The sequence below is a fragment of the Crocuta crocuta genome, unplaced genomic scaffold (genome assembly GCF_008692635.1).
Source record: "Crocuta crocuta isolate KB4526 unplaced genomic scaffold, BGI_CrCroc_1.0 scaffold339, whole genome shotgun sequence".
NCBI classification, from domain to species: domain Eukaryota; kingdom Metazoa; phylum Chordata; class Mammalia; order Carnivora; family Hyaenidae; genus Crocuta; species Crocuta crocuta.
Window position 1 is genome coordinate 359204 of NW_027530357.1, and position 13397 is coordinate 372600.

The following is a 13397-nucleotide window of genomic DNA, read 5'->3' on the forward strand; positions in this document are numbered from 1 at the left end:
TCCTGATGGCACCCCTCCTGCAGAGGGGCGGCATCTGAAATTCCAGACTCGGGGTTATGATAATTTCCGGGCGTGTTCTGCTTGCTTGGGATGTAATCAGACACCCGCCAGAGGCAAGCTTGCCCCTTTCAGAGAGAGGGAGTAGGAGAATGTGTGTGTGCAGGTGTGAGTGTGCACACCCACATGTGTACGAGAGAGTCATCCATCCTGGGTGAGCCCATGGAGGGCCGCCTTATTAAGGTTTAGCCAGATAAGGGGCGCCAGGGTGGCTCAGTTGGTTGAGCATCCGACTACAGCGCGGATCGTGATCTTGCGGTCTGTGAGTTCGAGCCCTGCGTCAGGCTCTGTGCTGTCAGCTGTGAAGAGCCTGCTTCAGATTCTGTGTCTCCCCCTCTCTCTGCCCCTCCCCTGCTCGTGCTCTCTCTGTCTCTCTCAATAATAAATAAACGTTAAAAAAAAAAAAAAAAAAGGTTTAGCCAGATAGAAAGAGAGAGAGGGAGAGAGGGGTGTAGTCTGCATTCTCCACCTACGGAAGCACAGGGTGGCTAGGGGAGGGGGGCCGGGCCCCGCTTGCACTTTCCCACCATCTACCAGCCCGAGGACACGGAGGCTGCTTCCACCCCTTCCTCATTAGCGGCTTGGGAAGAGTATGGAGAAAATTCCCCCCAATCCTCCACTCCTTCCGCATCCGATCTCAGGTGGCCCCTCTGGGACCTGTGACCAAGGATGGATCAGTGCTTTTACCGGAGGGCCCCTTCACCCCTGCTTTTCAGAAAAGAAACCCAAGAGCCAGGTCCCGGGCAAAGCATAAGGACTTACTTGGGTGAGGTCGGCCTGCGAGCAGCCACCGGGGGTCGTAGGAAGCCCTGGATGGGTAGAATTCAATTTCTCTGTCAATGGGGTCCGTGGGTGTGATGATGGGGACTGGGCTGCGGTTATCCTAGAAAAGGAAACCACCTCAGTCTTCTGTGCCAGTCAAGAATGCCACCATCTACTCCTCTCCTCCGACCATGGTTATGCTCGCCCATGCAGCAGAGCCCAGCCCGAATCAGCCAGTCATCGCCAGTATGAGTAGCATTTGGTGAGGGCCTGCCCAGGTGCCCACTCTCAATATCACTGTACTGAATCACCACGGTAACTCCCTGGGGTCGGTGCTATTGTTATTCCCATTTCACAGATGAGGAAACTGAGGCTTGGGAAGATGCAGAATCTCTCCCAAGGTCTCACAGCTAGCAAGGAGGAGGCCAGCAATCAAATCCAGCCTGACTGCAAAGCTTCAGGATTCTCTATTGTTCAGTCTACCTCTTTTGAGGAGACACAGTGCCACCCTGCTTTTTAAACTTTTTTAATGTTTACTTATTTTTGAGAGAGAGACAGAGTGCACGTGGGGGAGGGGCAGAGAGAGAGGGAAAGACAGAATCTGAAGCAGGCTCCAGGCTGTCAGCACAGAGCCCAATGTGGGGCTCGAACCCATGAATGGTGAGATCGTGACCTGAGCCTAAGTGGGACGCTTAACTGACTGAGCCACCCAAGCACCCCAATGGCATTTGTTTTAAAGCAAAGAGCAGCCAGACAGAGCTGGGTCTGAGAGGGAAGGAGGGAGGAGTAAAGAAAACTTGAGCCCAGCCACAATGGTAGCACTTCCTGTCTTCCAAACTTTCACACCACCCAGCAAATGAACCTGATGACAGTCCTCCAGACTCTATGTTTTGGGGCAGGGTTGGGGTGGGGGGACCGGATACTGAACCTTTGGCATATAGGACAGCCACTCCAGGATAGTATACACGCCCTCGAAGTCATCTGGCACGGCGACGTGGGAGACGCCGTTGTAATGCATGATCTGCACGCCACCCAGCTGGTTGTTGGAGGTGTAGACCTCTCTGCCCAGGACCTGCTTTGACGTGGCGCGGTTAGCAACGGGCTGCCCACCTCAGGCCACTTCCACCTGCTTGGAAGTCCTTTCCCTCAGTGGTCGTCAACCCTGGCTGCCCCTGGCAGTTACTGGGGGCTTTCAAAAATCCCAAGGCCCAGGCTGCGTCCAGATCAAGTACGGCACAATCTCTGAGGTGAGATCGTGACCTGAGCCAAAGTCGGACGCTTAACTGAAGAGCCACCCAGGTACCTGCACTTTAATAATTTTTTAAAAATTTAAGTTGTCGGGACACAAGAGAGTTTTACCACCAGAACCTAACACTTAAAAAAAAAATTATTATTTTTTTTTTTTGTCTCATAAAAGACCTAGGTGAGTACAGATTGGAAAACTAGCTCCTATATTACTAGAAAGGACTCTGTCTTCACACTAAGAAGAGCCCCCATGAGGGGCTGGTAGAAGTGTTAAAATGAGCCCTGGCCCCACATGCCCACCCGTCACAGACTCCTTCTCAGTCACCTTGTTGAGGGCGGTGGCTCCCGTCAGGATGATGTGCGAATTTTCCACCTGGATCACTCGCTGGCCCAGCCTCACCAAGTAGGCCCCGATCCCAAGGGCGCGGCAGGTCACCTGTGGGGACAGCAGCCCTTCTGAATTCCCAAGACAGGTGTGGCCCACTCCCCACAGCAGGGTGGGGCGGGGCGGGGAAGCCCAGGAACCCTCAGGGCCCATGTGGAGGGCACAGTTTGGCCACTGGACGCCTGACTGGTGAGCAGATAGCACAGGCACAGGCCAGTTCTTTCGGCTCACCTAACCCTGGCTTCCAGAAAGAATGTGCTTAACAGAGAAGATTGCTGTGAGGACAGACAGCAGACACAGAATGTTCTGGTTGTTGCTTCATACAAGGCATAGCTTGTATGTAGTTCTTCTGAGCCATGGTGGCTTCTCACACAGCCAAAGGGCGTCTGAGAACACGTGCAAAACTGGTGATATCTGACTACGGTCTACACCAAGGTAAGAGTGTTGCCAATGTCAATGTCCTGGGTTCGATAATGTATTATGTAGGGTACTGCCTTGGGGAAGCTGGGTGAGGGGGACAGGGGCCCTCTCTATACTGTCTTGTAACTTCTGGTGAGTCAGTCGTAACTATTTCAAAATTATACACACACACACACACGTATATATATGGCATCATATATAATTATATACATGATATAATCATATGTCATCTATATAATTTTATGTTTATGTCACCACATATATATTTAAGTATATATGGTGACATATATATCATATCTATATATCTATATATCATCTATATAATTATATATTACGTCACCATATACACTTATGTAAATATATAATGTATAATATATATTATCTATATATATCTATATGTCATCTATATAATTGTTATGTTACCATATATAATTATATCAACATATAATATATAAATATATAATATATTGTATACTATATATAATTATATATGGTGACATATAAATATATATATTATATATGGTGACCTATAACACATGATATACATCTTCTTTTTTTTTTAATATTTTATTTATTTCTAGGAGAGAGATAGAGACCGTGTGAGCAGGGGAGGGTCAGAGAGAGAGGGAGCCACAGACTGAAACAGGCTCCAGGCTCTGAGCTGGCAGTCAGCACAGAGCCCGACGCGGGGCTCGAACCCATGAACCACGAGATCATGACCTAAGCAAAAGTCGGACGCTTAACCGACTAAGCCACCCAGGCGCCCCTATGATATACATCTTCTATATAACTATGATATGTCATAATGTACATATAATTATATGATATATGTGATATGTCAGCACATGTAATTATATATTATATATGTCATATATCATGATGTCACCATAACTATATATACATTATGACATATATAATATATACATGACATATTATATATATGTCATCAGATGTAGTTATATATGATATATAAATGGTATATATGATACATGTAAAAATACGTATTTTGGAATATATAAAAATACATATATTTTTGTAGATATTAATATATATATATTTGAAATATACATGAAATATATGTAGATGAGATCCAGAACCCAAGTCTAAGGAAGACACTCATGGCCACATTTTCCACCTCGGAAACTGAAGATCCGACATCGAATGTAAAGATAAGGTCTTGAATGACAATCTACCATGAAAGAGTAGTATTACCAGAAACAGCAAATATTTTTGAAAAGGCCAAGGGAGGGAGGGAGGAGATTTTCATTCAGTACCAGTTAAAACTAGACTAAAGTTCTTCTAAATACTCAGTACCTTTTGAATAAGAGGAGATTGGACCATGATTCAAACACGACAACTATAAAAAGATACATTCTGAGATAATTGCTAAAACTGACCAAGAATCAGGTTTCAAGGATATTAAAGAATTGCCATTGATGTTGTTGGGTGTAAATAACAGTATCAGGATTCTGTAAAAAAGCACTGGGGGGGGGGTTGTCTTTATCCAGAAAAGATCCACATCGGGGCATCCACAGATGGAATGACAGGGCAGGGGGCTTGCTTTAAAATGTCCCCAAACAGGAGAGCAGAGGGACCGAAGACCCAGGACTAGCTGCTTGCAGACAATCACCAGAGCTGCATGATGAACACACGGGGCTCTTTACTTCTGTGACACTTTTAAAAATTCTATTAAGAGAAAGATGCAAAGGAAAAGGAAATAAGATAGGAGACTTACCAAGCTGATGGTGATGATCTCTTCGTAAGCCAGGGAGGACTCCCCTGCAATCATGCCCGAGCCCTTTAGATTCTCCACACCCAGTCCACTGTCCTGCCCGATAATATCCGTGATGACATACCTTCACAAACCAAACATGGATTCAAGACCACATTCCAGCCCAAAAAAATTCCAGGCTGACCCAGGACCGGGGGCAGGAGGGACGAACAAAGTGAGGGAATAGAAGGTGATAAAGCAGACGTCTAGGACCCTCACAATTGGTCCTGAAGTTTCTAGAAGGGCAAGTACAGCATCAGTAATTATCGCCCTTCCAACCAAAGATGTCTGCCTATCTGGAGGCTATCCTAATGAAATGTCCCCCTGCCTTGCCTACCTCCAAAAACCATCTAGAATAGCGTTTGGTCTACAGAGAGATAGGGAAGGCCACTTGGTTCACAATCAATCAACCAATCAGTCGGTCAGTCTATCAAGATTCTATGGCCACGGAAGTGTAAGCCACTATACAGCCCAACCCCTGTTAAAGATTCACAAGGCACTGTAACAGTTAAAAGTTCTGAGAAGGTCTACAGTAAAGACACTATTTAGATCTCCTTTAAATTCAGTGTCCCTCAACTTATCGATTATGGAAAATTTTCTTCACTATCCCCCTACGGCATATTACCAACTAATATTCCAGAAAACCTAGGCTGGGAATTCTGATTTTGTCAACCTCACTAAAACAAAAACAAAACCAAAAACAAACAAAACCCCATAACATTCCCTGGAAAAGATACCTGGTAGCCTTGGACCTTCTCACTGGGGCAGACTCCTGCCCTGCCCACACCTTACCAGCTTGCCAATTCACTGCTGTGTCAGTTTGGCTAATTTGGGCACAAACGTGAGCCTGCAGCTCCAGGGACCGCATGGGAATGCATCTAATTCTTGCGTGATGTACTATTTTTATGAAAGCCATGACTCATTTTGGGATGTCAAGGATGGGCTCACCCTGGAGAATGCCCCAGGTGTCTAAGTCATCAGTGTCCGGAAAGCTCAGGGGTCCCCACTGTACAAACACCACCCGCCCCCATTTGAAAACATCACCCACAAGCCCAGAGGCAAAGAAAAGCCCATTAGCAGCGGAAATTGACCACAGGCAAAATGAAGGAGCTCCCTGATAAATTACTTACCTGGACTCTCCCTCTTCCTCGACATGTTTACAATGCACAGAGTTTAGGGAGCTGATTCTGGTGTAGTCTTGGGGCGTCAGATACAGGTATCTAAATCCCTTAAAAATATATATATATACTCCAGTGAGGCTATGAGTCCAGCTTCCTGTACTCAACAGCCAATGTCTTTCTAAAAAAAACACAACTCTATAGGGGCAGAGGTTAGTATTGAGTTAACAATGTGTTAATCGCATAGTTAACATGTCTGATGTTAATACCATATTAAAAAAATTTTTTTTTAATGTTTGTATTTATTTTTGAGAATGAGAGAGAGACAGAGTGTGAGTGGGGGGCGGGGGGTGGTGGTGCAGAGAGAGAGAGAGACACAGAATCTGAAGCAGGCTCCAGGCTCTGAGCTGTTAGCACAGAGCCCAACACGGGGTTTGAAGTCACAAACCATGAGATCATGACCTGAGCCAAAGTCGGACGCTTAACCGACTGAGCCACCCAGGTACCCCTGATGTTAACACCATATTAATAACAGCTATAAACTGAAGGTCTGATCAGTGATAAGCGCTTCCCANCGTGAGTGGGGGGCGGGGGGTGGTGGTGCAGAGAGAGAGGGAGACACAGAATCGGAAGCAGGCTCCAGGCTCTGAGCTGTTAGCACAGAGCCCAACACGGGGTTTGAAGTCACAAACCATGAGATCATGACCTGAGCCAAAGTCGGACGCTTAACCGACTGAGCCACCCAGGTACCCCTGATGTTAACACCATATTAATAACAGCTATAAACTGAAGGTCTGATCAGTGATAAGCGCTTCCCACTCATCCTTACACACAACCTCACATTCGTCCTGCTCTGAATCAGTTCCTCAATGCTCTTTTCATTGTTGCTCCCCTGAAGGGTCTATTTTCCCCCTTATCGCCAGCTCCCTCCGCCAAATTTTATTATACAGTGTATATACCATGTGTATGTATGCATATGTATATGTGTGCGTGTGTATATGCATGTGTGTGCACATACGTATATCTGCTTTTTAAACAAAAAAGTAATTTTTGCCCCCTTTGGCCAGGGCAATATCACCCTCTTGAATGCATGCTCTGACTGCAAAAAATAGCTTGGTCCCTTGCACTTCCCCATCATGAAATGTGGGCTTTTCTCTCATTCACTGTGCCTTTTATTGTGGCTGGTGTCTGTACGTCTCCCAGACGATTTCTGAGAATTCTCTGAGGCCAGGGACTGTGTCTCGTTCACCGTTGTATCTTCCATGCACAGCGCTTTCAGGAGCTGCTCAGGCTGTATCAGCCAGTGTTTATAAACTTCTCTTCGTGATCATTCCCCTAAGGTGCCTTTTTAGACACTTTTTCCTAATTGCCACTCCCTCTCATGAAGTTTTAATATTGATATACTTTATATGCCTTTTATGCACTGTACGTATGTCTCTGCTTTATACACAAAGACCACTACGACTTTTCCCGCCCCTCTTGTGGGCGCGTCACCGCCCGCGGGCGACATCACACCACAGTGCTGGCTTTGTGACGTACTTTGTGGGGGTCTCCTGGGTCCACCCAAGCCACCTGGAACATGTGCTTGATCTCCTCTGCAAGGCCGATACAGGCCCCACTGTTGGCCGCGAGGTAGATTTTGGGGATGCCCTCCGCCCGGGCCATCTCAGACGCACGCAGATACAGAAGGTCCTCTCCCAGGCCGAAGGACCCAATGCGGAAGGTGATGTCATTGCTGATGACGATGGCGTCCCGCCCTTCTGGATACTCTCGGGTCTTAAACCTCATCTTGAAGGCCACCATGCCCACCTGCCAAAGGGGCAAACACACAGGGAAACGGTTTGTTTCTTTGGGGGAATGTTTTTGGAAAGGGGCTGGGCTTTGCTGAATTCTTGCCTCATTCCCTCCAGGAAGGCGGTTCATCTCCACCAGCTGGCCCTGAGAGTCCAGCACGAGTTCGGTGTAGGTCAGGATGTCTTTGGGGTACTTGTCCGTGGAGCCCCACAGTTTCAAGAGAGCCTGGGGACAGGGAAAGAAAGAGAAAACCTCACTCAAGTCACCGTTAGGGAAACACATTTTCTAGTTCTCTCTTTTTTTTAAATTATCCACTATTTAAAGCACACAGAGGGGCTCAGTCGGTTAAGCGTCTGACTTTGGCTTAGGCCATGATCCCACGGTCTGTGGGTTTGAGCCCCGTGTTGGGCTCTGTGCTGACAGCTCAGAGCCTGGAGTCTGCTTTGGATTCTGTGTCTCCCTCTCTCTCTCCCCCCCGCCCCACTGTCTTTCTCAAAAATAAACAAACATTAAAAAAAATTTAAAGCACACAGAAAAATATGCAGAATAATAAATACCCAAGCACCTATGTCGTGGTTTTGTCTAATCCTAATTTTTCTGTGGTTGCTTATGATTTTTTTAAAGGGTTAAGAAAAATGCAGTTGAGGCCCCTGGGGAACCCCTCCCCAACCCATCCCTCCGACCTCTCCCCAACTGCAGATGACTATTTGTCTTGAATTTAGTGTCTACTAGTCCTGTGTGTGTTTTTATGATTTTCATTATATATGCATACATTTAAAACACGCAGGGCACCTGGCTGCCTCAATGGAAAGAGCACGTGGCTCTTGATCTACGGGTCGTAAGTTCGAGCCCCACATGAGGATCAAGAGTTGTGTGCTCTTCCCACCAAGCCAGCCAGGTGCCCCTGCATGACTTAAACTTTAAATAAATGGTCTGGCCCTGGACACATCCTTCTGCACTTTGCCCCATCGGCTCCCCCATAGGTTTGAGAGCTTTATCCTCATTGGGAAATTTAACTCTGGATCATTTTTTCTGGTAGTCAGTTTCCATGGTGTGAATAGATCATAATTTACTTATTCATAACCTTTCCTAAGGAACATCAGGCTGCTTCCAATCCTACAGTATTAACAGTCAGGCTGTAATGAGCATTCTGATGGTCTTTTCTTATAAACCTGGACTAAAGTCTTACCAGATATGTACCTAGGAGTGGAACTGCTGGGTCAGTGGGTTTGTGAAGCTTCAAGTTTGCTCAAAATTATCAAATTGTTCTCCTATTTTTAATGTTTATTTTTATTTTTGAGAGACAGAGCACAAGTGGGGGAGGGGCAAAGACAGAGAGGGAGACACAGAATCCAAAGCAGGCTCCCAGGCTCTGAGCTGTCAGCACAGGGCCCGACACGGGGCTGGAGCTCATGAATTGTGAGATCATGACCTGAGCCAAAGTTGGATGCTTAAGCGACTGAGTCACCCAGGTGGCCCTGCTCTCTCATTTTTTAAAACCCTTTACAGTTCCAGTAAGAAGGCAGAAGAATTCCTTTGCTCCATGCACTTGCCAATACTTAGTTTTGTCAAATATTTTAATGTTTACTTGTCTGCTGGGTGTGAAATTATACTGCAGTATTGATCTGTCCTTCCCTGATTATTAAAGACCGCCTTTGAATACATTTATCGACCATGTCAGTTTCTTTTTTTGCCAGTTTCCTCGATTACTGCTGGTCTATAAAAATGCAGTGAAGTTTTATATACTGACCTTGTACCTAGCAATCTTGCTATACTATCTCACTGGTTCTACAGATTCTTAGATTTCTTATATGGGCATCTATATCATCTGCAAAAACACCATTTTGCTTTCTTCTTTTGCATTTCAGTCTTTATGCCTTTTACTTTTTTTTCTTGTCTTATTGTATTGGCCAGGAACTCCAGTAAAAGAAAATGTTGACTAGATATGGTAATAAAGGAGATAGATAGGTAGATAGATAGATCTTTTAACATTTTACCATTGGGGCTATTAATTTGAGATTAATATCTTTTATCAAGAGAAACTCCCTTTTATTCATAGTTTATTAAAAGTTTTTATTATGAACAGATGTTATCTTGTCCAATACTTTTTTCATATCAATTGAGAAATTTTAATTTTTTCTTAATCTATTAGTATGGTAAATTACAATAATAGATTTCCTAATATCAAATCATATAAGCAGTTACAGGATAAACCTTACTTAGTCCAACTTTAAAAAACCATTACTGGATTTCTTTCTTTTTTTTTTTTTAATTTTTAATGTTTTATTTATTTCTGAGAGAGAGAGAGAGAGAGAGAGAGAGAGAGACATAGCATGAACAGGGAGGGTCAGAGAGAGAGGGAGACACAGAATCCAAAACAGGTTCCAGGCTCTGAACTAGCTGTCAGCACAGAGCCTGACGCGGGGCTTGAACCCACAACTGTGAGATCATGACCTGAGCCAAAGTCGGACGGTCAACCGACTGAGCCACCCAGGCGCCCCTGGATTTCATTTACTAATATTTTATTTATTATTTTTGTGCCCATGTTCATAAATGAGACAACATATTTCCCTTCTCCTAATGTTCTAATCTGTGATTCCATATTAAGGTAATAATAACCGGAAAAAACAAGTGAAGAAGTATTCCATTTATTTTTTCTAGTCACTAAACAATTTGTATACAAAGGGAATTATCTGTTCTTTGAAGGCTAGATAGAAATTATAAAACCATCTGGGCCCAATTTTAGTAAATAGGCTTTTTTGAACTATTATTCAATTTCATTAATGCTAATTATCTATTTAGATTTTCTACTTCTTCTTGAGTCAGTTTTGATAAGATACAGTTTTCTTGAAAATTTTCCTTTGTTTTTAAGTTTTCAAATGTATAGGCTGTCCACAGTATTCTGTTTCTTTACCTAAAAGAAAGGGGATGGATTTGCTCTTGATTTGCCTTTTTCGTATCTTATGGCCCTTGAGGTAAAAGGCAAAAGGATACAATGACATTCATAATCATAAAAGTTTCTATTTAATTAAGCACCTCCTGAATACATATATTCCTTTGCAAGGAATTGGATACTATTAACTTTGCAAGGCAGATACTATTATTAATGCCACTGCACGGGGGAGGAGACTAGCCCCCAGGAGTGAAGAAACTTGCCCAACGATACACAGAAAGCAAAGGACAGATCTGGGATTCAAGCCCAAGTCTGCAAAGGGCAGCTTTTCCTACTAGTCGGCCTCTCCTATGCCTCAAGTGAACGGACGCTTTCCTGCCTACAGGGGAAGGTCCACAACCACGGATTCACAGCCATCATTCACAAGGCAATGGAAGGGATGTAAACAGACACTGTATCACCAATGCCCTCCTGTTCGGTCTCCCTGGAAGGCCCTACTGCATAAAGAAATAAAGGCATGGTAACAATACTCGAAGGAAACACTAAAATGTTACTTCAGTAACAATGGTGAACAGATTACATTAGGGTGGAATTTTATTTGTGGAGTCCTATTCTTCTCTATTTTCCAATGAATAGTTTAAACACCAGGAAAACACAACAAGATGCTATTTTTTAAAAAGTAGACTACAAGTTCCTTAAAGTGAGTGACTCCACCCTCTTCCTCAGGGTCCACCTGCCCACTGAATGGTGCCTGGTAGGAGGCAGGCAACTACCTTAATACATGAGCTCTTAATAAATGAGCTTTAAAAAGACCAGAAGGAAACACACCAAAATTATTAAGCAACGTGTCTCTGGGACACGGAACTATGGGTCCCTTTTTTCTTTCTTTCCACACTCCCTTTATTTTCCAAAGTTTCTACATCATAGTACTTTTTACCATTGGGAGGAAAGTAGGCTTATTTGAGACAAAACACTGGGAAGGAATTCCCAACATGGAGTCCCTTCTCTTCACAGAGACCTCATCCTTTAGACTGCGGTCTTCAGAAGAGTAAGCAAGGCCGGGGGGTTGGGGGGGAGGCCGATGGGACCCCTCCGGGGCCCTGGGCCGCCGTCGCCACAGGACTTGCCTGCCTGAACATCTCCGGGAAGTCGTACACATAGGTGGTACCCAGGGACTGGGCCTGGAATCGCTTGGCCTGAAGCAGGTCCTTGGTCACATAGGGGGTGTTGATCAGCATCCCGTGCTGGGGGCCTTGTTTGCTGCCGAAGGAGTGAAACATGATCTGGGAAGACAGAAAGAAAAATAGAGTGAAGGAGGGGCTCTCGGAGAACCACGCTCCTGTCCAACTCGCTCCTACCCTTCCCAACGAAAAGGCGGCAGAGAAGCGAAGCACGTCACGTCACACGACACAGCGCAGGCCCCAGAGAGCTCCTCTTCCTTTCTCTGCCCCTGTGGGCAGCCCGGACAAGAAGGGACAGTGACAGGTATGGGAGTGTAGCTCCAGAAATGTGACTGTCGTAGTACTTTACACATGCAAACACTGGTGAAATCTGAATAGAGTCCAGTCCGCCTTTGTGTTAATAGCACTGTGCCCATGTCAATCACCTGTCATGACAAGGTCTCATGTTCATGGTGTTACCATTGGGGGGAGTTGGGGGAAGGGTACCTAGCAACCCCCTGCAGTCATTTTTTCCCCTATGTACTATTTTTCCGCCCTCCTGAGACTCTTTAATCGCTTAAAAATAAACAGTTATATATGTAAAACTGGAAGTCAGTGGGATATTTGATCCGGTTTACAAACATCGGTTCTAAGGCACAGCTGGGGAAATGACCCACTTCCCTAAGTGAAGCAGCCTGGGAGCTGCATTACAGTGACCCCAGGCACTCCACACCTTCTCCCAAACACAGTCCTCGAAGGGATTAAACTTTGGATTGATTCTCCTTCCCAGACGAACGAACAATGGGAATTCAGAGGCTAACACATTTACCGTAAACTCAAAGCAGCCACCCCGATCCATCATGGCAAAACACGATGGATCCCCAAACACCATTTGAGTCTGCGTCTTGCTCTCATGAGCAGACTGCCCCTGCCTCCCGCTTTGAGGGGGTCCCTGCAGCCCCGCCCAGCCTTACGTTTCCAGATCTGGGGTCCGTGACTTCTTTGTAGAGGCTGATGTCCAGGTAGTAGCCCGATTCATTGGTGATGAACAGGCGGATGGGAACGGCACTGCCGGTGGTGGTCTGGCGGATATTGATCTTGACCTCGGCCTGCAGCACGCGGAGTTTCCACAGCCGGCTGCCGTAGCGCATCACCATGGAACGCACGGACTCCTCGATCTGCCCCCAAATCACAGCGATCTCATCTCAGGGTCCATTCCATGCACACTTGTGATAGACAGTTCTAGCCATTTGTAAATAGTTCTGATTATAGCGGAATGACGAGGGACATGGCATGCAACACACCTGCGACACAGTATCTAGCCAACCACTACGGGCCAGAAATAGCCACATGCTAAGTATATATGATCTCATTCCATCTCACAATTACTTCGAGAGGGCGGCATTTTTATACCCCATTGACAGAGGAGGACACTGAGGCTGGTAAGTGACAGAGCTGGTACACCTACATCATGTCAATCTTCATCTCCACCGTGTAGCTGGAGCCTTGGCATTTTCCTTTCTGAGCACTATGTGGGTTTGCGGAGATGGGGCGTTGGCATGGGCCCTCTGTACCCCGCAGATGCCAAGCTGATGTCCCGGGACTCTGTCCCCTTCCCTCCCACACACGGTCCCCAAGAGCCTAAAGAGCCAGGAACCAGGGATGAAAGTTTGTTTTGCCAGACATTTCGGGCATTCATGTCATCCCAAAGGATGCCCGCGAAGGCTGCCCGCGAAGGCTGAGCAGCAGGACAGGGACAACCCTGAGGGCGTTGGCCCAGATACGGCTCCGG

At 45.8% G+C, this 13397-nt stretch overlaps 1 protein-coding gene across 4 annotated transcripts in view; it reads right to left on the reverse strand.

Annotated features, from left to right (window-relative positions):
- Window positions 1-13397, reverse strand: part of ACACB (acetyl-CoA carboxylase beta) — a 125178-nt gene that overhangs the window by 9508 nt on the left and 102273 nt on the right. For all 4 annotated transcript variants that reach the window (XM_077765954.1, XM_077765951.1, XM_077765950.1 and 1 more), the window contains 9 exons: window positions 12580-12783; window positions 11573-11728; window positions 7655-7777; window positions 7298-7567; window positions 5771-5868; window positions 4605-4725; window positions 2390-2500; window positions 1748-1891; window positions 820-940 (listed from right to left, as the gene is read on the reverse strand). In XM_077765954.1, the coding sequence (XP_077622080.1) occupies window positions 820-940; window positions 1748-1891; window positions 2390-2500; window positions 4605-4725; window positions 5771-5868; window positions 7298-7567; window positions 7655-7777; window positions 11573-11728; window positions 12580-12783 (1348 nt within the window). The remainder of the gene's footprint in view (window positions 1-819; window positions 941-1747; window positions 1892-2389; window positions 2501-4604; window positions 4726-5770; window positions 5869-7297; window positions 7568-7654; window positions 7778-11572; window positions 11729-12579; window positions 12784-13397) is intronic.